At 38.7% G+C, this 24591-nt stretch overlaps 1 protein-coding gene and 1 long non-coding RNA gene across 6 annotated transcripts in view; both read left to right on the forward strand.

Moving 5' to 3' along the window:
- ntm (neurotrimin) overlaps nt 1-24591 on the forward strand; it is a 370092-nt gene that overhangs the window by 336697 nt on the left and 8804 nt on the right. For all 5 annotated transcript variants that reach the window (XM_046411179.1, XM_046411178.1, XM_046411181.1 and 2 more), the window contains one exon: nt 16286-16411. In XM_046411179.1, coding sequence (XP_046267135.1) covers nt 16286-16411 — 126 coding nt within the window. The remainder of the gene's footprint in view (nt 1-16285; nt 16412-24591) is intronic.
- Nucleotides 2833-4397, forward strand: LOC124070874. The gene is made up of 3 exons (XR_006845250.1): nt 2833-2902; nt 3433-3567; nt 3756-4397. It is a non-coding gene; the product is annotated as an uncharacterized LOC124070874 (long non-coding RNA).

Genomic DNA, 24591 nt, shown 5'->3' on the forward strand with positions numbered 1-24591 from the left:
TCGCCCACATATTTAACATACAAGGACTACTAACTGGTGTCCCTGGAGTCCCCAGAATAGATGTAAGAAACAGGCGCTGTAGCAAAATATTAACTTACTTCTTCTCAAAACATTATTAGTTTAGTGTAATTAATGTCATCTGAAAAAAAACAGATTATTATTATTATTTTAAGAAAATGTGCATATTGTACTTTATATAGCTTTCTTTAATAGACACTGTAGCTAGTGACTTTATCCTATCTAGTAACAATCCACCTTGGAAATAAAAAGCTTGTTTACCATCCTTTGAGTCAAAAATAACGTGAGTTTCAGTAATTTCAAATGTTGCGTTATTTGTATTGCATTTATACGATGAAACCAGCCAGTGTCATTGTTACCTGACTATAAAGTAACTGAACATGTGACAGAAGGAGCAAACATTCGCTACCTTCCTGTCTGCATTTGAGGAGCAAAGGCAACACGTTTGTGTAGTAGATTTTCCGCAGCAGCAGGTGGACTTTATCCGCACTCCCACTATTGCTGCTCGATGCATGATATTCTGTTTTGATCTTATCTTGTATAATAGAAAATATTTTTTTATTTTCAACAGTCATAAAATATGTAATTATATTGAACATCATCTCACATCGCATATGAGGAAATCTGTGTCTGCCCTGTCTGTGCGACTCTATCAGTCAAAAAGACTGATAGACCTACACAGCATCAAAGTGTGTGAGACCTTAAATTAATACTCATGGCAAATATCTATCCATCCATCTTCTATACCACTTTATCCATGCGAGGTCGTGGGGGAGCTGGAGCCTATCCCAGCTGACTACGGGCACGAGGCGGGGTACACCCTGCACTGGTCACCAGTCCATCGCAGGGCCAACAAACAAAGACAGACAATCAAACACAGTCACGCCATGGGGGCAATGTAGAGTAGCCAATTAACCTAATGTGCATGTTTTTGGGATTGTGGAAGGAAGCCAGAGAACCCAGAGAAAAGCCACGCAGGCACAGGGAGAACATGCAAACTCCACATAGAAGGGCCCAGACCGGGATTCGAACCTGGAACCATTATCCAAAAGATTATTTTGGTGTTACAGAGTGTAAAATAACCAGCAGTCCTAATGACATGGTCTGTGAAAATGACTTCATAAGCGCAGTGATGACAAGTTTTGTTAAATAAAGTACTTGTTTGGACTGGCTCTCCCTTCTCTCTTTTACACTATTTGATTAGAGAGTCTTGATGGCTCTCCAGCATGAGCAGTCAGTCCCTGGAACCATGCCTGATCACAGTCACTCATCTGATGTAGAATGGCAGTGTCAGATGGCTTCATAGATTATTTACAAGACATGAGATCTCAGTAGAGGGTTAATCACAGCAGTTTAAAGAACCTTGAGCTGGAATATATTTGTACAAGAAAACAATAAAATAGCATATGTTTATCCTGTTCCTCTATTTTGAGTAAAGTTGGGCCTATTTTTACCTTTACATTTGCTTGTGATGCATTCATACCCATGTGCAAACCTTTGTGAGCCAGGATTGTTCTTTAATTGGTTGCATGTTTGATTAGTCAGGAAAGGCCAAAATGAAGTGTTCTTTTATTTAGCAGTTTCCCAGGTCAGATCACAGTATGTTTCATAATAAAAGACAGACAAAAGATAGAGACATAATAAAAAAAAACAGCCCATAAAATAAATAAAATGTCAACTGCTGCTTAAAGGTGTCCACACATCTTAAGTCCAAATGTCCTTTAGTTTAGCAGCATGAGCGAGGAACAACCAATAGTCCCTTGTCAGAGGTTTTTAGAGACCTGCTAATAGTAAAGGTATGAAGTAGTTCTCATCATACAGAGTCCTAAATGTGATAAAGATGATAAAGAATGTTGAATTGGATTCTCGGTTTTATGGGAAGCCAGTTTAATGCATCACATGAGAAATAAGACCTGGAGCTCGCCTTGAGCCATAATGAAAATTTGCATATCAATTTTGTCTTACTTGGGAAAACTTTGGAATTTCAGAATCAAAATCAGGTTTTATTGGTCACATATGTTAGTAGGCAGAAACCTCGGAGCAGACCTCGGCTCAGTGTGGGCATCCATCTGCCTTGGGCGGGGGGGTCTAAGCCTAGAATAGCATAACCTGGGGGCAACCAAGGCCAGCCCTAAGTATAAGCTTATCAAAAAGGAAATTTAAAGTCTACTCTTGACCATAGAGACGGTGTCTGCCTCCCAGACCAAAACCAGAAGATGATTCCATAGGAAAGGATCTTGTTAAATAAAGGCTCTGGTTCCCGTTCTACTTTTGGTGACTCTAGACACCACAAGTAACCCTGCATCCTGGGAGCAAAGACTTTAAGTTGGATAATAAGGTACTATTAACTCTTTGAGATAAGATGGTGCCTGAACATTTAGGGCTTTATATGTGAGGAGGAGAATTTTATACTCTATTTTGAGTTTTACAGGCAGCCCGTGCAGAGAAGCCAATTCAGGAGAAATATGATCTCTAATATGAGTTTTTGTCACTGCACGTGCAGCAGCATTATGGATTAGAGTCTTTAGGGCAAGGGCATAGGTTTGCATATGGACCGTAGGGACATGTCACAACCAATATTTTGGGAAGACAAAATAGTCCCTACCAATATTTATCATTTTTATATAACAAAAAGATGAATTCATTCACATATTTTTTGCAAACTCAATAGTAGAGACTAGACTCAGGGGCTGAGCTAGAGGGGTGGCCGGGGTAGCACATGCCACCTCTGGAACCTGATTGGTCACCTCAGGTGCCATCCCAGGTGATTGACAGGTCACTGCACGTCGCGCTACCTGATGCGAAGCGAATGCACGCCAGAAAACTGCTGTCAAGTGGATGTCCGTATGGATCAAGAGGACCGACTTGAATACATAATTCTGAAGTAAGTGTTTAAGTGGTTTGAGTTTTAAATGCATGACAATTTGACTACACATGCAGAAGAGAAGAGATTTTGTGTCCAATAGTGCAGCTGCGTGAGTAGGCTAACGTTAGGAAACGCTAACTGTTAGCCAGAAGCCACAGTAACAGATTTTTTTATAAAAGTATACTGTGGGGACACAACGTTATAATAAGTGTATTTAGGGACTTTAGACAACCCAGTTTGCAAGAATGCCGTACTAGAGCTCAAAATAAACTGCAATAAATGTTCAGAGATTATTTACAGTAGAACATCCATATAGCTTGTTTGTTATTTGAAGGTCTATTATAGCCAGGTTAGCACTGACTAGCCTATGTGATTCAATTTAATTTAGTCATCTGGTTGCTTTTACAGCAGGAGAATGAAGACATATAGTTTAAGATTCTGCCTCAGCACAATCTTGATGTGTAACCAGACTGTCTTATTTTGTATAGGGACAGAAAATGAAGAGAAAGAGAGATATTTCAGATTTTTATCTATTTATTTTATTTAAGGAAGCACAAATCAGGCTCAGATGAGGCTCAGACAGACCCCAGCCCAGACATCAGCAGCCCCGGCTGCTCCCAACCTGGAACCAGCCAGGCAAGTCAGTGTCAGACAAAAGGACCCACACCAACCAGTCAGAAGCAGTAAATAGCTTGCCCAGTTCAGACATTAAAGTGTGAGTGTAGCCTCACATGTAATAAAAGGTGATTTTAACAGAATAAACCTATTTTTTAATGTTTATTCAGCTTGTAACAATAGAAGATGTTGTGTGCAATGTTATTTTATCGCTGTTGTATTGATTCAGACTGTATTTATATTTTTTACAATTCAGTTTCATCAGGGGATGAGAGTGTTACGGGTACTTCTGCCTCTGAGGAGGAAGACAGTGAGTCAGAACTAGGAGATGCCACTGAACTTCCCACATCCTCTTCAAGCACCACATATTCTGCACCAAAAGGACCAAGTGATAGGCCCGTACTCATTTGCTTTTCTATGAGCCATTCTAATAGCAGCTATTCTGACATGATATACTATGATAAGCACATGTGCTGCTTAAAGGCATTATTTAGCCTAAGATCTAAATTCAGCTTCTGTTCTGCCAATACTTGAGACAGTTTGTCACCTGGTAGTGCCCATGTTATTGATGATACTCTGCACTACGTTCTGTTTAGGATTGAGAATGTTCTACTTGGTAGTGGCAATGGTCATTACAATGATTACTCAAAATGCTGGTTGATGTAAAATGACATATGTATCGTTATCTAAAATTTTGTACATTTTTGTTAAATAAAGTCACTCATGTATTTCACTCATTTATCTCCTGTATGCTTGAGTTTTACTTGTTGAAAATATTTCCACTTTGTGACCCATATTATTAATATCAACAAACTAATGTTTTTTTCTTTGTGAAATTAAGTGTTTGATGGTACTTGAACGTTACCTATTTGCAACATTTCTCATTTGAAATAGTAAATAAAGCCTGAAATTGTTTATCATTATGTCGACATATCATATGTATTATGCTGTGCTTGTGCATGCATGGGTGGTTGGTGTAAGTGGTTCCGCAGAGGGTTTATGTCAGGGGGTCCCTGCCAAAGCTGAGACCAAACCTACACCCTTGGTATCTTCCATTCACAGATGGAGAGCTAAGACTTAACATTTTAATTGTTTATTTAGAAGGTATTTTATATCAACTGCAGCTGAAAATGGACTTAACTTTGGGCAAAGGCCAAAATAACAAATCAAACAAGCTGTATATAATCTAAAGAATTGAAATAAACTGAATTACAATAGCTAACCTCCCTAATGGAAAACTGCACACCACTGTTTACCTCTAGCAGAAACAGGTCATGCCACTCTGCGCCATCCAGACAAAACATTAGTTTGTCTCTTCAGACATTGGCCTATTCCTTTTACATATCACCCTGCAGAAGAAAGTCTACATATGGATGGGAGGTTAACTAAATATTCTAACTAAGCTAGATAATATTACAACTTTGCTGAGGACAAAACAATTTATGTGTGTATTTGTGTTTGTGTTCCGCCCTGTCATGTCCCTTTAAAAAACAGTCCATTTCGCTTCACGTTCTTCACATAAAAGGTGTGGGTGATGCAGATTTTTCAGCAATGATTACAGTTTTCAGTGATAGAATATGTCAGTGTTGGATTACTTACAAAGTGTGATGTAATTTGGTTACATGTTTTTTTTATAGCCAAGCAGAAAATAAAAATAAGAAAACAGGGGTGGGAGAGAGCTTCAAGTGAGTCATGAGTGATGACTAAAAGGACTGATTTTGTATGAATCTATATTTTCTTAAGGAAAATCTTGTACAGTATACTTTTAATTATGAAGGTACATATTTCTTAGCACAATGAACTGTGTATTCTAAAAATATAACAATAAACCTATTAAGTCTGACTTTTAATTAGGCAGTAACCACAATAAAACAACAAAACAAAACAGAAAAATAGGGCCAGGTATTATCATTGTCTTCATCCATCCATTTTCTATACTGCTTATCCGTCAGGGTCGCGGGGGAGCTGGAGCCTATCCCAGCTGACTACGGGCGAGAGGCGGGGTACACCCTGGACTGGTCGCCAGTCAATCGCAGGGCCAACACACAAAGACAGACAACCACACACTCTCACACTCACACCTAGGGGCAATTTAGAGTAGCCAGTTAACCTAATGTGCATGTTTTTGGTATTGTGGGAGGAAGCCAGAGAACACGGAGAAAACCCACGCAGGCACAGGGAGAACATGCAAACTCCACATAGAAGGGCCCAGACCGGGATTCGAACCTGGACCCCTCTTGCTATGAAGCAACAGTGCTAACCACTGCACCACCGTGCCGCCCCTTGTCTTTTTAAACTATTTTATTTATATGTATCTGCAATTAACACATTCACTTCGTGCTCATACTGTTTTTTTTGTTTTTTGTTTTTTTTTTTACTTCTCGAAGTGAGTGTATTAGGGCTGACCTGGAATCTCGTCGAAACACAGTTTTCTCAGTGAGATCTGGGTCTTCACCTTTCATCCTGCAAACAGCAGCACACTTGCCAGTGGGGCCATAGCCAGTGTGAATGGGTGATGTCGATGGGGATGTTAGGCTACAATATGACTGACATTACATTGATTTTTCTCAAATGAGGGGGAGGAGGGGGTGGGACTGGTCTGTGTGGGATGGTGAATTACACTACCACACTGATATTATTTTTTTACGCTGTAAGCGGATAATGTCAGTCAAAGTATTGGAGAAAACAGCCACCATAAATACATTATATAGACAAAAGCATTGGGACACACCTCTTTATTACTAAATTCAGGTGTGATATGAGGATGTTTTTCAAAGGTTGGGCTGGGCCCCTTACTTCAAGTGAAGGGAAATCTGCCTCAGCGTACCAAGACATTTTGGACAATGCCATGCTTCCAATTTTATGGCAGTTTGGGGAAGGCCTTTCTGTTCCAGCATGACTGCACCCCAGTGCACAAAGCAAGGTCCATAAAGACATGTTTTGGTGAGTTTGGTGTGGAAGAACTGGCCCATACAGAGCTCTGACCTCAAACCCCATCGAACACCGTAGAGATAAAGTGGAGGTAGAACAGCCTCAACCCAGCACCCTGTCACATTTCAAAAACAACTCAGGAATGTCTCAAGGACCATAGCAACAGCCTGCAGACTCCCCAGATACTCCAGATCCCAGATCCCAACCTGATCAAGAGTCTGTGCATCCCACAGATTCTTGATCCAACCATGTCTTTATGGACCTTGCTTTGCGCACTGGGGCACAGTCTTGCTGGATTAGAAAAGGACCTTCCCCAGACTGTTACCACAACGTTGGAAGCATAGCATTGTCCAAAATGCCTTGCTCCCAGGGACACCAGGAAGAGTGTGAGCTGTGATGAATTAAAAGATATGGTGTGTTTTAGTGTTAGTGCTATTTTAATTACTAGTAGGTTAACTTTAATCTCATCTTCCTGGCAAACAATGAAGTGATTATTTAATTACTTAATTTAATTACAGTAGTCTAGAAAGATGTGTAGATACAGTAGTATTATCAGAATCAGAATTTCTTTACTTATCCCCAAGGGGAAATACAGACATTGCAATTTTCCCGACCAAGAAAATTAAGACATGGGAACAAAGAAAAGAAAAACAAAAACAATTAGACAGAAATAGAAAAAAATACAAAAATAAAATATAAGATATTTACATATACATACATTTCCATGCTCCTTGCTTTACTTAAAAATCAAATGTATTGTCTTGTGAAAGAAGTATAATGCTGGTATACAGTATGTTTTTGTGTCGGTATGTTTTACAGCATTTTTGTACCATGTTTTCAAACTACAACAGAATGCATCATCTAAATGCACAACAGCTAATGCATTGGGGTTCTTCTTATACATTATCCACCAGGACTGGTCAGTGATCTGTCAAGAGCGTCAAAACATGTTTTTTCCTCTGATAAATGTATTCTATATATTCTATATGATATATTATTGAATGACCTTTGATGCCAGACACTGCATATTACTTATATGGTTGAACACTCTTAACTGAACAATACCTGCTACGACCATGTAAACATGATCTATGTGTAATTATAGTTTCATACCTTAGTACAATAAAAAAGCACAAGCTATGAATGAGAACCAAAGCTTTTGTCTGTTGTCTAACTCACTGTTGCCTTGGTGACAGCAAAAGTGGGGGAAAAGTGGGTTCACTGAGGCGGCCAAGAAATACTTGAACAGTAAAGTAATACAATGTTTGAGGTTACTGTATGTGTTGCTGCTGACACTCTCCACCAAACAACAAAGGGAATGAAAGTATTTGCCACCTGACTGAAGCCCATCTTTCAATCTTCCAGTCTTGTAGCAGGTGGTGTAGAAAGAAAATCCCTCCAGGATTGTCTATTACAAGTTTTCTTTTCTACAGCCCACACAGAAAACTTGTTTATGAAAACACTTTCTTACTGTATTGTTGAGCAGGGCCTTCAAAAAATAGTTTTCGCTACAGAGCCCGAGGATGATTATGTCAGTCTCAACCGAATACCCTGAAATTTCACGTAAAATTTATGAGCCCCAGTGGATGATTCATAATGATGCTGTTCACTCAAAGACCTTCTCAGCAGTGCCACCACCAAAACCTAAAACCAAAATAAATAAATAAGTAAATAAATAAATCCTGATTTATCAAAATGTTTTTAGATTAGATTTAGATTAGATTTAGTTTTTAGATTCATTCTTGAGTCTTCTGATATTTTTTGATGGTCATGTGGTTTGTGCTTATATTTGATTCAGTAAAGATGCTGAGCTGAAAAAAACTTAACACTAGCACTGCCAAGATGGTGCAACACACTGTCTGGGTTATTGTAATGCAAATAACTTCACTTAAATAAAAGCCTCAAGTCTTTCAACCCATGATTTTCCTATGAATTGAAGTTGAAACTGAGAAGGTGCTAAAATAAAACACAAGATTTTTAAGCATTTATACTTCTTAGGGCCATCATTATCATACAGACCTCAGCTGCCATTTGATATATGTTATACACTAAAATTGCATTCTACACTATATAATGCAATTTCAGTTTCTTTTATTTTCAATTTCACTTGTTTTTGTGCATCTATTATTTGTTTTCATTGTGTGTTGTGTGCGATTTATCATAAAAACTTAGAAAACGATGTTTGAAATATGGAGTGAGGGAGAACAAGAAAAAAATTTGACGGTGCCATGGCACTTTCCAAGGTGCTGATCTGCTCAAGGACAAGCACAGGGTAGTGAACAAGGTGGGGTAGACACAAGTGTGGCTCATATTAAAAAGAAATTCTTGCTTAAGAGCTTAATATGAAAAGAGGTGCAGTATGGCAAAAAAATATGGTCACTGTAGGTTTTCTAATTCCTCACACTGTTAACTGATTATTTCTATCACATTGTTCATAAAGCTCATGCAAAGTTCACCACAGGCTTGGATGCATGAGTTCCAAATGGCAGCACCTCTACATAACCAGCACCAAAACTACATCAGTGAAGTGTGGACAGTGTGCTTGAAGATGCGATAATTTTCATGTGAAAGCATGGTTTTACAAATAACCAATTTTGAAGTCCTGCTTCAGATCAAAAATGATGTGTGAAGTAAATCTGTTTAGAAATTAGATCCCTGGTTCCCTATTTGATGTGACAGTTATTAAAACAACATTTTCTTTACATTTTAGAAGCAGCAGTATGGCTCTATGGAGAGCAATATTGGTTCTTAGCAGGTTGGTTAGTCCACCACTTTGGTGCACACTGAAATATCTCAGTCGATGTTAGATAGGTTCACATGAAATTTGGTACAGATAACCATGGTTTCCAATGAAAAAAATCCTAGTGGCTATGGACTATGGCGATGCATTGAATTTTTCAGGTAACATCACCAGCAGGGAAAATTTTCACTTATCCTGTGAACTATCTCAACATCAAGTGGGTTGACTGGAACAAAACTATATACAAGACATCAACAGTTGTAAACCCCTGACACTTTATATTTCACACTTTTATTAAATTTCCAGTGTGAATATATGATCTTTCATCAAACCATTTGTTTTCATGGATGATAAACATAGATCATTGTTATTTATTACCTCTTATAACTGAAAATAATTTTTACCTCGATTTTCTGCCTTCATCTGCCCAAAAGTTGTTGTTTCCTACAGCAAAAGGACACAGAGTGTTTGAAAGCTTAATCGGTTCATTATGAGATAAGATTACTTTATTGTCATCCATTTCTTAAAATAATCAACACTTACACTCTTAAAAATGAAAATCAAAAATAATGAGCCCTATGCTGAATGTGATGGCTACTGCAGCCCCTAGGGGCTTCTAGATAGTTGGGTATATTAGTTCTTTTTTTTTTTTTTTTAAGTGACATATTTCGTCATTGGAGGGAACTCACTCCAATGAAATTCATGCTCTGCATTTAACCCACCCAAGTGACGTGCACACACACACAGCAAACCCGGGGCAGTGGGCGACCGCGTGCAGCGCCCGGGGAGCAGTGGGGATTAGGTACCTTGCGCAAGGGTACCTCAGCCATGAACACCGGTACCGGGAATCGAACCAGCGCTCCACCGGTTACTGGTCCGACACCCTAACCGCTGATCCACGACTGCCCATAATACAGTTCATAATACAGTACAGTACATGACATTGTTGCTGTGATTGCAGATCATCTCCTCAGGTTGCACTGACTTCATACACCAATGTCTGCGGGATTATCTCCTTTAAAAGCAAACATATTATTGGCTTCCAGTATCCACATTTCTCTCGAGCAATCTTACATTAATCATCACAACTCATCAAATGCCTATCTGACCTGGCCTATATAGAGATTATTGGAGTATTTTCAGTTGACTCAAACAAAAGGCATAAAGCACCAGAGAGGAGCCAGAACTGAATCATGTTACAGTCAACTTTGTATGGTCAAAAAGTATGCACAACCAGAAGATAGTTTGATATGATGCTGTTCTCTATGTTATCCTTAAGGTGTTTTTAGAACTTGTGAAATGATAGCTTGCCTATTAAAATCATTAAAAACATTCTGGAACAATATAGTGTGCTACTGTCACCAGCTTGCACTTTTGTAGCGCACTGGTAGGACCAGCTCTAGTTCTAATTGACGCAAAAGCCTAATCAATGTTGACTGAAACTGCAATATTATTGAAGCTATTCATGTCATATCTCTTGACAGCTTCATTTAAATAAATAGTCACATGTCTGTGATTGCTGTGTGATTTTGCATGCCTGACAGGAAGAACCTTTGTTTGTTTTGTTGTCTGCGTTGAGAAAATTCTGCATTGGGTGCATTGTGAAATAATGAGAGGGATGTTTGTCCAGTGCATTAATGAATCCTTTCATCCCAGCTACAGTATACTCAGTAATCCTGCTACCAAAAAATCATGGCAAAGTCTCTCTCAAAGTCTCTGCGCTGTTTGGATTAACTCTGTGGATACATGTGGTTGATGTAGGCTTCATTCCTACTGGAGGTCAGAGGTCAGGGTCAGCTACAGAGCAGCAGCCCTGGAGCTGACAGAGAGTTAGCTGTGGGATGACTGGACCTTAGCCAGTTGGGTGTTTGGATACACAGGGGTTTGAAATATTGTTATCCAGCTGGAAAATGGATGACCACTATATAAATTATAAGACTCCTATCAAAGATGTCAGTGTGTAGCTGTCATCTAAAATTTGTGGGGTTTTTTGTAATGAAAATATGCCCTTGTGTTCTATGAATATTTAGGAACACTTGCAAGAAATCTGAGATTTTAGTATCTAATATGTAACAGTGTAACAGTGACTGGATTTGTCACTGATAAATGTTTACAATGGGTGGGTGAAACACTATCCGAAGGAGAGTTTTCTCTTTACTTTCTCTTTGTCAGGCCTGACATGCACCAAAATTCCTTTTCCATGGGATTGTGAAAGCAGTTTATGCTGGAAACAGATGATTGCAGACTCTAAATTAGTTAACGTAATGTGAGGTGATTGTCGGCTTAGAGAGCTGAATGTTTTTGATAAAATGTATATATTTAACACATTTAAATAGTTCACAAGTAGTTTTCCCAGCAGAAATCAACTAAACTATACACCAATACTACTCTTGCAGATAAGATGAATTATGTGATGAAACCGGGCTAAAATAAAATATTTAAAGCTGCAAAAATCAACTTTTGACCACCACAGTGCAGAAAAACATTGAAAGTCTCCACCATATGCACAGATTGTTAAAGTTATGGCTGACATTTTAGCACATGATCATATGCCTACACAAACAGACGTGGAACAACATTCACTTGAGTCATGTTTATGAGTACGTTCAACAGTCTCTCGATAGTTTGCCTGCCGTATTGATGCTGGTCAGGTAGGAAAGAGTGATTAAGGAAAGGCTGTCTAAATGTCGAAGGCAAAAAAGTTCCTTCATCTTGCAGAATAGCCCCAGTGGAAAAAAAAAAATATAGTACAGATAATTCTATCAAATTTAAGTTTGAAAAAACAGCTTTTGGTGAAATGGTGGGACGATAGTTATTGTAGTTAGCTCAGCCAGTTTGGTCAGCACGGTTAGCAGTTGCAGCAATAGGCTACAGTGACTGATTCACAATTTTCACCAATCAGTCATAAACTTATGAAAACCCACCTAATATTGAGGAGGTCCCCCTTTTGCTGCCAAAACACCCTTGACCCATTGAGGCATGGACTGCGCTAGACTTACAGCATGCTGTGGTATTGGGCACCAGGCCATCAAGTCCTGTGAATTGCATGGTGAATTGGACTTTTTGGTTTCCAGCACATCCCACAGACACTCAGCTGGACTGAGATCTGGAGAATTTGAAGGTCAAGTCAACACCTCAGTCTGGTTGTGTTTCTCAAACTATTCTTTGCGATTTTTGCAGTGTGGCAGGGTGCATTATCCTGCTGAAAAAAGCCACTGCCATCAGAGAATATCTTTGCTATGAAGGGGTGTACTTCTTGTACTTGCCTTCTTCCCATAGCGCATCATGGTGCCATGTGTTCCCCAGGTAGGCAACACACATGCACTTGGCCATCCACACAATGTAAAAGAAAACGTTATTTATCAGACAAGGCCTCCTTCTTCCATTTCTCTGTGGTTTGGAAATGCTCTGACCCAGTTGTCTAGCCATCACAATTTGGCCCTTGTCAAAGTCACTCAAATCCTTATGCTTACTTATTTTTTTTTCTGCTTCCAACACATGAACTTTAAGGACAAAATAAGGAGGGGGGCACAGTCTCAGATTTTGAAAACCTCTGGACTCAAGCACACAAGCATACATAACAAGATATCAAATGAAGGGCAGTAGATGCAGTCATGAATTATCCCAGGGATTAGTCATTTTCTTGCTAAACAACACGACAAAATTTACTGGACTGGCAAATATAAAACACCAACAGCAACAACGAAAACAACATAATTACTAGAAAAGTGCTCATCAGAGAATCTCCTTTCATGCCAAATTACTGTATTATTGTACTGCCATATATTGTTCTGACAAATACTATAAAATTCCGCCAACCCTCATTGTGGCTGAACAGTAGTCTGCTACATGACTTGTGGCACTCTTTGAAGGACTGCAACACTGCCAGCATATGAAGTTAAGAAGTGAGATTAAAAGCTAAGTATTTAAGTATTGCTTATAGATGTTATTCATTAAGTCGAACTTATTGCACATTAGTGTACATGAGAGGTCCTTCTGAAATGTGTGTGTAGTTCTCAAAAACCACCTGTTTGGACTATTCCACCAGTAAACAGGTTCTTTGGTAACAGGTTATAGTATCATGACTGGGTATTAATGGGACACCCAAAGGTTCAGTTGTCCACTTTGTGAAACACAAGAATTTACAAAGGATACTGCTGCATAGGCCCAGGAAGACTCCATAAAATTGTTGTCTGTAAACAGCTTGTTTGCAACTTTGTCCAGATTTTTTGGAATTGATATTGTGTTACAAACCTGCAGAGTACACACAATCATCAGCAAAGTTGCATTAATAATCTTACCGTAGGAGTGAGAAATATATTAGGCACTTTTTTATTTCTACAATGTGTGTTATGATGTCTCATGTCATCTAAGTGTTTTGGCACACATGTGACTTATAACCATCACAATATCAGAACAAAGAAGGATTACAAATAGGGCCCCACTTAATTCACTGTGTATTATAATTAGAAATAAAGTATTTAAGAATATCACAACCTGTTAGATTGCACTGAATAAATCTGAAAATCAGCCTTTTGTTTTTATTCCCCAAACAGAGGTTGAGCCTTGGCCTCCTGCACTGCAGCTAAATAAGAAGCAATGCTGACATGCTTGCTGTATACTTTTGTCATTCGTGAAGGGTAAATGGGGATTAAGCTGACATGTAATAAATTATTCATAGAGATTTTGTCTTCCAAACAAGTCTGATGTGACTAAAACAAGTTAAAGCACGGCTGACACTCTATTCATACATTTTTAGATGATGATCCTCAAATGTCAAAATGGAGATGTGTCCTTGTTACTTTGAAATGGAAATGACAAAAAGATTCTTGGACAGATCTGTCAGGAATGAAGCAAAGGCAAAACAATGTTTGTTCAGGATAACTGAATAAGATGAAGCATCCAGATTAAATTACATTCATAAGCAGCCATCAACTGTGTCTTCTGATGTCCAGAGACATGTTTTTCATATGTCTTGAGACATCTAGATGTGTTTTAATGTGAATGTGAATAATAACAGACCACACAAAAACAGCTACCATTTAAATGTGCTCATAAAGGCACACATGAATGCTAACAGCTATTTAATGCTGTATATGGACAAGTCTTGTCACATTATGACTATGCTGTACATTTTGCAGATACTGCAATTTTTGCGGCTACTTCTTCAAGCGTATTCTTGCCAGAAATCTGCGGTCATCCTCTTCCAGTCTTCTAGGCCTTCTGTTGCTGCTGGATTTGCCAGTTAATTCTTTCTTTATAAGAATATTTCAAACTGTTGTTTTGACCAATCTCAATGTTTTTGCTATTTCCCTGGTGAGTTGTGAGTTGTTGAGTTTGTTTTGGGGTATTTTCAGCCTAATGATGGACTCTTTCACTTGCACAGACATCTCTTTGGACCTCATGTTGAGTGTTCCAGTGAACAGCGTCCAAATGCAAATGTAACGCTCAGAACCAACTCCAGAACTTTACCTGCTTGATTTGTCCTGGACTAACATGCATTTGCCTCATTATTTAGGAGCAAACAAAAATCGGGGTGGGTATATACAAATGGCTACAATTCCTAAATGGTTAATGCACCACAACACCACAAATTAAATCTAAAAGTCTTCGCTTCGCTCACATCTTGAGAGTTTCATTTCAAATTCAATGCAGGTGCGTACAGAGACCAAATGTATTTTCAGTGGAGTTGGTCATATTTTCCCCGAACAAAGCCCTCTGTATTGTGGTCCTATTCTTTGCTTGTTCAGAGGCAATTTTCCCTGTGCTCCTTTAAAATCACTGTATAAAGTTTGCCACAGAGAACTGCAGGAGATTCTTTTTAGCCTGTTTGTTTGTCATCTACAATACTTGAACCTAAAAATAATTTTGTTTGCCTAAATCTGCTTTTATGTGCATCAGATGCTTTTAAAAATGTTCTGTGCTTTTTACTGCTAACATTATGAACCTGGAAATGAAATGATGTATTTCATCATTCATCATATTTCATCATGAAATATTCTATCTTTAACCATTGGTTATACAATTCTTCATTGTACCATAAGCAACCTGCCTTGAGAAATTACTGGTAGCCATAAAATTGTCTGACTGAAAACTAAACTGTCTGATGATGCATCTCCACTTCCTAACTCTGTGATAAAGTAAATAAAAAATATCATGGATAAGAGTGCATGCTGCCATCTTGTTCTAGTGACATCATTTGAAGCCAGAGTCTGGACAGTACTGACTGAGCGGTTGAGCTGTGGTATGTGCTTTCAGTTTTTAGTTTGGCTCTGGAGGGATTTGTAACCTATACTGGAGCCTGCCTCCAGCAGGAGATCAAGATCTTTTTACTTCACATTTCACCACTAGGGAATAAACATGGAAAAAAGACCATAAAACCCCCTGATCGTAGAAGTGGAGACGATGGTTACATGTTGTAACAGGTATAGACTAAGAGAGAAAACAGACCTTAGTGCAAAGGAAGGCCTGATGGAGAGTGCACAGTTAAAGTAACACAAATAACAATCACACTGACAAAACACTCAATACAGAGTGAGTAATAACAAAAGCATGCACATACCACAGACAGAAACAGATGAAAGGGCAGGAGTTAGGAAGTGGGGGGATTAAGAGATAATTAGATTAATTATAAATATAATTAGAAGTCTGCTTCCAAATCAAACACATTACGATTGGAAGAGTGGAAAGTATTATTCATGCAACTGCACTTACAACATTTTTTTGATTCAAATAATGCGATAGGCTTCTTCAGTACACAAAGGATAAATATGACTGGAACCACTTCAAAATTACAAATGAGCTCATACTTTTAGACTAAGTGAAATTATTGTAGACCACTGACTGGTCAGACAGAGTCATCATTAGAATCATCACTTCTGCAACACGCCTGTCTCTACCAATTGGACGAGGCTGATTAAAAGGAAATAACTACACTACGCCAACAGTACATATGCCATTATCATAGTGTCTCTTCATGAGACATTGTTAAACATCTCTGGTAAATGCTTATGTCTATACCCCCCAGTCAATAAAAAGGCTTGTTTTTATAAGAGAGTTAACTTTTGTTTCACTTCACCTTTTATTAAATATACTCATTTTATTTGCTTTCACAGTACCACCAAAAATCATCAACCTGTCAAGGGATATTGTGGTAAATGAAGGTTCCAACGTCACCCTGATGTGCCAAGCCAGCGGTAAACCTGAGCCTTCCATCAGCTGGAAACTCATCTCCTCCTCAGGTAACTTGTTTGTTTGTAAATACATGATCTGCAGACTAGTTTTCTGCTATATTCCAACTTTTTCTCTTAAATGTATCACAGTGCTACTCCTGTGTTGATCCCCTCATCTTTGACTTTGTTTGACCCCTAGTGGATTTCTCGCTTCACTTATTACCCATCATTACCTGTTTCCAGATAATTACAATGTAACTGTTCATAGGAAAATAAACTGACCCTGTTGTTATTGAAGTAATTAATTAGGATAATAGGATGGATGCAAATGTGGTGGAGGGACTTCAAATGACAGGATTAATGCAGAGAACATTAACACAGCGTGGAGCATTATGCATATACAAGCATGCTACAGCAAGAATGGCCAAAAGTGGGTTAGTTGCATTGTACATGCTCAATGGCATTTATTTTATTATCCCTGCCTGAAAACTGAAGAAAACAAATGATAGCTGGTGTTAATGTATCCCACTGTATCATTGCATTCATTTAATCAGGCAAGATGCTTGCATTCACAGTGAAATTAATTTCAATGCCAGAGCTTTTGTGCTTTCATCTGTGCTGCCCTTTGTATTGAAGCCAGAATGTGGGAATTGAAATGTTAATATGACACAAGTGTGACTGACCTGTCTTTAAGATAAGCGTGTAGAGCACCGAGTGGCTCCTGTTTTTGCAAAATGTACATGCACATGCATATTATTGTGTAGGTCACATAAGACTTGGAAAGCTATCAACAGTGTGGCTGGACTCCTTTGTTGTCTGTCTTTTGTTTTCAGCAGAGATGGCCGTTGTCTGTTACCACTAACACTCTATGGGTCACAGAGTCAAAAGTCTGGATTTTGATAGATTTTGATATCTACAGAACTGATACTATTGAAGTGTTTGTTTCAGAGATTGTAATATCTTCTTGTTCAGTTGTGTTGTCAATCTGTGATTTGGGTCCCTTAAGCTCCTCTGTCATCTGTGCAGCGTTTATCAGTAATACAACCCTGCAGCCTCAGTGTGAACAGATTCACTGCTTGGTCCACCAGACAAGCTTCAACATTTACAGTATCTTGTTGTACATCATAAATTATTAGTGTTCAGCAAGTTAATGACATTGCCCACTCTACTTGGAGTGAATTGTCAATGAGATTGCGGAACAACCATTCCTCTTCTGACAAGGCCCTGGGAGGAACTACAGCTGAAAATATGGTCTGGCCAATGTGTCTATATTTAAAGTGAAATAATCAACAAAAAAATTGAGTGGTTTCAGGCTAAAATGTGAAACAAACAATACAGATCACAAATGAGAGCCCCAAAATGCATGGTAGTCCATCCAACAGTTGTTGAGAATTACATTTCGACCTACGAATGTCCAAGTGCCAGTGGCACTAGAGGGAAAGTCATCAGGACTCATCCTCTGGGCGCTACAAATGTCTAAAATTTGTTCAGTGGTTCCTTTAGCAGCACCCACTTTATTATAGGCAATGTCATATTGTATCATTGTTTGGTGCGGCTTAGTAGAAGTACAGAGTTATCTTGCAGCCTTTTAAACACGTCATATTAGTTCACTCCACCAGAGAGCTCAGATACATTTAATGTAGTTCATTCTTCATTATCTGCACTGAAAATCTGAAAAGGTCACTGTTAGTCTCAGCAATGTCTGGCATCTTCTTTGTCACTGGAGGTTCTTAGCCAACTAGATACATAGTCAGATACAGTATTTGTGCGCTCTTTCATCTCAGCCAGGAATATGTCTCTAACCCTTGTCTCTCTCACTATACTGCGGATCCTCCATCATGGGCTTTCAGCATGAAAATATGCTGAAGACATCCCGTCACTTCATGAAAAGATTGTAAGGACTTATCCATAAAACTGTCCTGAGGAAATGAAGGGATGTAGCATACTTTCTTATAGAATACTTGTGATAATTGTAAATGAAATAAAAATGAGAATCATTCTAGAATCAACTCACATTGGGAATATAGAAATATTTCTCTCTATAGAAATACAGTTAATCATGGAATCTCGTTTCAGTGTGTGAAACACTGACATTTTGGATTGTTTGTATTGTGGCACACTCTGAGCCACCAATTGAAAAATGCCAGTATAAGATGACCTGAGAATGAGGCTCAACAATCAACTATCTTTTCTCCCAAGTTGCTCACATCCTTTAACGGTGATGGTTGTCATGCCGCCTGAATATTAGCATTGACAAGCTCACTTTCTTACAATTCAGATGAAAAGGCACTGAATCTCTTTTGTCAAATTGGCATTAATCTTGTGATTAAATTCTGTTGGATACTCTTACAGCAGCTGTGAGAGGCTCAGTGAGGAGATGGAGTGTTTACCACGAGGAACTCAGAGAAGTCAGGACCTCAGACTCATTCAAAGTTGCTGATGCAGTGTGTCTTTTTGCTGTGAAGCTTTATGTAAATAAACATGACATTAGTTTATTCACTGGAATCCATTGGCTCTTAGTGAATTCTTATAGTTTACCTCACACCTTTGCTGCATGCTCCCAACTTTTACAACACCAGTGCCTTTAGACAGCATGTAGTGTCATTAGCCCGTATTATAATTATGTAAACATTTATGATATTGAAACTGATACTGTGTTTCATGTCTGTTGGTGTGACATGTGCCGCCACTGTGGGTGATCAAGGATCTTTGGGTCAGTCAATTCTGCCGCAGTGATCTAATCATTGTTTAATCCATTTGATGGAGCATACTGAGCAAGCAGCACGGCCAGCACCTGTCCCTTTTGTAGGATTCTGCAATCAGTGTCTCAGTGGTAGGGACCACTGCAAAACCCTAAAGACAGAAGAACACTCCAACAGAGCTTCTAGTCTGACGGTCAAACAGCTTTTGAGCTCCCTTTTTTCCAGCAATTTGACAGTTACACCAATTTCCTGCAGCAACTGCTCAAGTGCAGAAGTGAGAAAGTTGACAGGATTAAAACTTTATAGCCATTTCTGTATCTTTTCACATATGCAAATTAGTTAGTTATTAATTATTATCACATCTCATCTGTTTCTATGATGGCAGCTTTTCACCATGGCTTTGAATGTGTCCATTCAGAATGTATATTAACACTTTTGTATTCATAGATGAACACTTCACACAAACTTATTTGTGGCTGCCAAATGTCTTTACTGAATGAATTTGTATGAGTACAAGCCACGGGCAGTAAAGTGAAGAACACATCATTACATTAAAACATTCTTATATTCATGATCCGAGGTTTCTTTTAAATATAGAAAGAGGCCAATATAACTATTCACCTATACACATAATTTTGTACTAACACACCTTAGATTCTTTAGTACTCAATACTAAAAAATTAACATCTCTCTTGTGGATGAAATTGTCTGAAATTGGTATTTCTGAAGGACATAATCAGTGATCTGAGTATTGGTTCACTGATTTCAGTGACCTGCTTGTTGAATATATCTACTTTCCATTTCAGTCTTGTCAGTACGATATTTACAGTTGTACAAATTAATATTGCATTACTTAGAAATTTAATAACAGTGCCAAACATATCTGCCAGCATTTGGTTGGGTAGTTCACATATTGACAATAGCGAACTTAAATTATCTGCCACATCTGCTGTGCAGAGAGCAGTTGCTCAGGTATCTGGAATCAGGTTGTGGTTTTGCTTTGTTTTTGCTCTCTTGGGTGATGTCAGACAAACATTCAAAACTTATAGATGATGTTTTCTCATAATAAAGTCTGAGGAACATGAAGAGAACAACAAAATGAGAGGGTGCAGGGAGATAGCCTTGAAATACAGGAGAAACTGGCAGGTCCGGTGCCAAATATGATTATTTCACACTGTCCAGGATGAAACAGCAAATATCCAAGTACATCAGGAAGATGGCCCTCAGAAATGAACTGCTAAGTGAATACTTCAGGCAGCAGAAACCTGGCAATGATGGTGAGGAAGAGGACAAACCACCATAGAGGGACAAGCCCTTGCATGGCATGCACTAGTGGCTGATATCAAGAAATCCTACCAATGACTGGACAATGCTGGATTCAAGGACAGCACAGAAGTGCAGCACAAGAACAGGCACTCTGTACAAGATCAAATGATGCTGTGGCCTAACACACCTGACACAGGTGCAGGCTGTGCAAAGATGCCCCTGAGACAATTCAGCACACAACAGCAGGGTGTAAGATGCAGGCAGAGACAGCATATATGGAAGGCCATAACCAAGTGACTGGTATAGTATACAAGGACATCTGCACTAAGTATGGGCTGGAAGTCCCAAGGTCAGAATGGAAGACACCTGCTAAGGTGACTGAGACCCTTTTTCTAGTACTGAAGCTGGTTCCCTGATGCCCACCAGAATGTTGGTCTTGTTGAAGAACTTTTTTCTCCATTTCCTTGTTTATGAAAGTAGCCCAGTAATAACATTATACAGGAAAGGTTGCACCATAGTCAGTGTATTTACAGGAGGGAAATAATACTAGAAAACATCTCTCTCTCTCTCTCTCTTTCTGTGTTTAACTGCAGAACATTGTGATTATCAGTGGCAGGAGGGTAAATTGTCCTCTAGTTAATTGATTGTGGATGGCTTTGTTCTCTAGGACTGATAAAAAAAAAAAGATAATGAACAAAAATGTATAAATTGGTCATCAAATACACTTTGGCAGCCATTAATATACAGTGGGTCCAGTTCATTCTGTTTGTTCACAGAAAATACGGAACACCCCTCTCCTGTTTGTATGTCAGCTAAATTTTTAACGGAAGCTGCAGTTATGGAGGGTGCCTTGGTGACTCACTACTCTGTGCCCACATATATTGTTGATATCAGTGGTTTAAATTGGGTTTCATTGCATCTCTCTTGCATGTTGTGCATTTTTTATGGTGTATTTTCCAATAAAGGCAAAAAACTAGTTTTTTATGGAGACAATTCAGATCACAAACTCTGATCTCTGCTGTGCATCTGTGCACTGTAACAGGAAGTGTGTGTGTGTGTTTCTTGACTAGATTAAACTTCCACATAGCCTGGGTTTTGATGCAATACCAAGCTGATTACAAATCTTGATGTAAAACAAGCCATTTTCCAGAGTGACAGCTCCATTCAAATAGCTCCATTTAAACAAATTCTTTATTCTGTGCTTAGCATTCCTTGTGATCAAAGTGTATGCAGTGACTGGTGGCTTATTTTTATTTATCTGTTTCTCCATATCTGAGAAAGTCCATTGAAATTCACTGTTGAGATCTTTTTTTGTGGGCACTAACAGCAGCACAATTCAGGGATGTCTAGTTAAGTGTGTGGGATGAAAATGTAAATATACTGACGTTAGCTTGAGAAGCTGTCATTTTGATTTTCCTCATGGAAGATAAAAGACAACTGTGGTTCAGTCTTTTCTGTTTTTCATTTTTTTTATCATAAATTTACTATTCTTGCCATTTTAGTTAACTTTTTTAGCTTCATCTCCAGTGTTTCCAGTGTTCAACTGAGGACCTGATAAACAAACTTGGAATACACGGAGTGACACTCCACAACTGTCACCCTGTCTCAGAGAGAGCAGCAGAGCAGAGCAGAAAATGTCCCAGTACTTGCTGTAGTCCAAAGTTGTCTTCTAGTATCTCCCAGCTGCAGAGCAACTCCCCTCCAGCCTGGGGCCATTCAGTGTGAGCCCAGCTATTGCAAGCACTCCAGGGTGTTAAAAAGACTGAATTAAATAAATAAAGACCCTGTGTGTGTGTGTGTGTGTGTGTGTGTGTGTGTGTGTGTGTGTGTGTGTGTGTGTGTGTGTGTGTGTGTGTGTATAAAGATTGATGATTTCAGACTGAGGCCGGGCTCTCACACAGTCGTGACCCAGCTTCCCCTCACCTTTGATAGATAGATGGCTTTAGGGGCTTGTGGTGGATCAAAAGTGATCCTCGGCATCTCCCACAAGACTGCACAACCTGACTGCAAAGTTTGTCAGCCCAGGCGGCCAGCCGATGCCCCAGTGCATTAAAGCAGTTAGAATGTACATGCACATGATTGAATTTAGCCTAGGAGCAATACAAGTTTTCCAGATTTGCACAGACCTGGTTGCTTGGAAAGATCCATTTGAAGTTGGAGTTAATGGAGTTGGTAGTTGTAGTAGATTGGTTCCTTTCTGACACTTTTGAAGGTGAACTTAAACACTGTAATACCAAATCAAAACCATTTTAAATGTTTATATCAGTTAATTCTGGCACCTGCTTAGTTTGGTCCTATTCTTTTGATGAAAATGTATTTACATCCACATCTAATTAAATAGACCTGCCAGCTCTGTTTTATGCTGTACGCTGTATGGAATGTTGATTCAAACAATTACAGATTATTAAGTAAATTGGCAGTGTTGAATAAGAGAGAATAGGGTAACATTTTAATTAGAAGTTATTATATACCTCAAGTTGTTGAAAAACCTATCTAGATATATAAATATATACATATATGTTTGAAAGCAGAGGGATAGAAATTATTTTCTAAGGAATTGTTTATGATAAGTGAAATAATGGGATTGGTGGCATTAAAAACCTCTTTGAGAAATTTAGGGGGAATAACATTAAGACAGCATGTGGTTGGCTTTGTGTGTGCCACAATATCTTCTAAGGAGGGTACTGAGAGTTTCTTAAAATTGCTAAAAGAAGCAGTATATTTCCCTGTGGGGGTGTAAAATCCGATCTGGTGGTATGATAATTTTCTGTAAACAGTGGCACCAATCATGCATTGGTGGCTGTGCTCTCCACAGCCACCAATGCAATTTTCCCCAACATCACAGGCACATTTTACGCCACAACCTCCATGTGGAGAAAACATTGGCTCACATCCTCAGTTGTGTCAGTTAAGTTTATAACCTTGTTTTGTAGCCTTGTAGCACTGACTTAAATTAACATGTAAAACTATTCAAAATAGGTTTAAATGTAAGTATAGCTCTCATTTGTTTACCAGTCTCTCCATGTTGCTGAGTCCAAGATGAACTGAGTAATGTGAACTATACTTCCTGAATTTGTGCTTCTTCCCTTGCCACTGCCCTCACCTCCCACAATGATAATAATCAATTACTGCATTTTAAGTTCAATTTTACTCTTTTAGAGGAAAGCAGAATTGCCCCAAATTCCTTATGCACAGTTATGCTCAAATATTAGTTGGTATGTATCTCTGTGTCCTGTCTGCTATGAATCTTAATATTAAAGAATAAATCATTTGCTTTTTTTTTTCCTGCAGCCATAAAGTCATAGGTATGGAGGTAGTTGGATACTGGAATTGGGTCTTTGTTTGTTCTTCTTTCAGTAGTTTATTTATGTTTTGTATTCCTATATTGTTAAAACTAAAAGAAGGTATTGGTAATTTTTTTTTTCTGATACTGTAATATTTTGTTATGATGCGTAGGTTTCTTAACAACAACACACCACCACCAAACTAGCAGAGATAAAAAAAAAATTTAAAAAATAAATAGAAATCCAAAAACGATCCAGATGCAAGGAAAGTAAACCTGATCCATCCTTTTTCTATACTGCTTATCTGCGGCGGGGGCTGCAGCCTATCCCAGCTATCTACGGGCAAGAGGCAGGGTACACCCTGGACTGGTCACCAGTCACCATTGTAGGGCCGACACATGAAGACAAACAACAACACACTCACACCTAGGGGCAATGTAACCAATTAGCCTACATGTTTTTGGGATTGTGGGAGGAAGCCGGAGTACCCAGAGAAAACCCACACAGGACCCAGACCGGGATTCGAACCTGGAGCCCGTTTGCTATGAGGCGACAGTGCTAACCACTGCCACTTGAGTGATGTATTTGTACACAGTAGCAAGAGTAAGAAAATCATTTCATGCCTTATTTGACAAACTTTACATACTGACTGTCTGTTGTCTATGGACATATATACAATAATATTTAGATACGTAAAACAAAAAAACACAAACATAAATAAAATGTTTCAACAGTTGTCTTTATAATAGAAGGTTCATGTATGATTTAGAGACTAAACTTGCTGAATCAACTAATTAGATTATGTTGTCAGCAGTTTCTTTTATTGGAGTGAAAGGAAACTGTTCCACTCTCAAGAGTAGTTTATCATTATTATTTGGAGTACAGAAGCATAAACAGAAGTGTGATTCATCCTTCACATTCACTTACATACTGTACCTTCTCCATAGCTTAAAATCACATATGGGACCCTTCACACAGCAGCTTTTCCTATTGAATA

Source organism: Scatophagus argus, chromosome 14 (genome assembly GCF_020382885.2).
Source record: "Scatophagus argus isolate fScaArg1 chromosome 14, fScaArg1.pri, whole genome shotgun sequence".
Classification (NCBI taxonomy): Eukaryota; Metazoa; Chordata; class Actinopteri; family Scatophagidae; genus Scatophagus; species Scatophagus argus.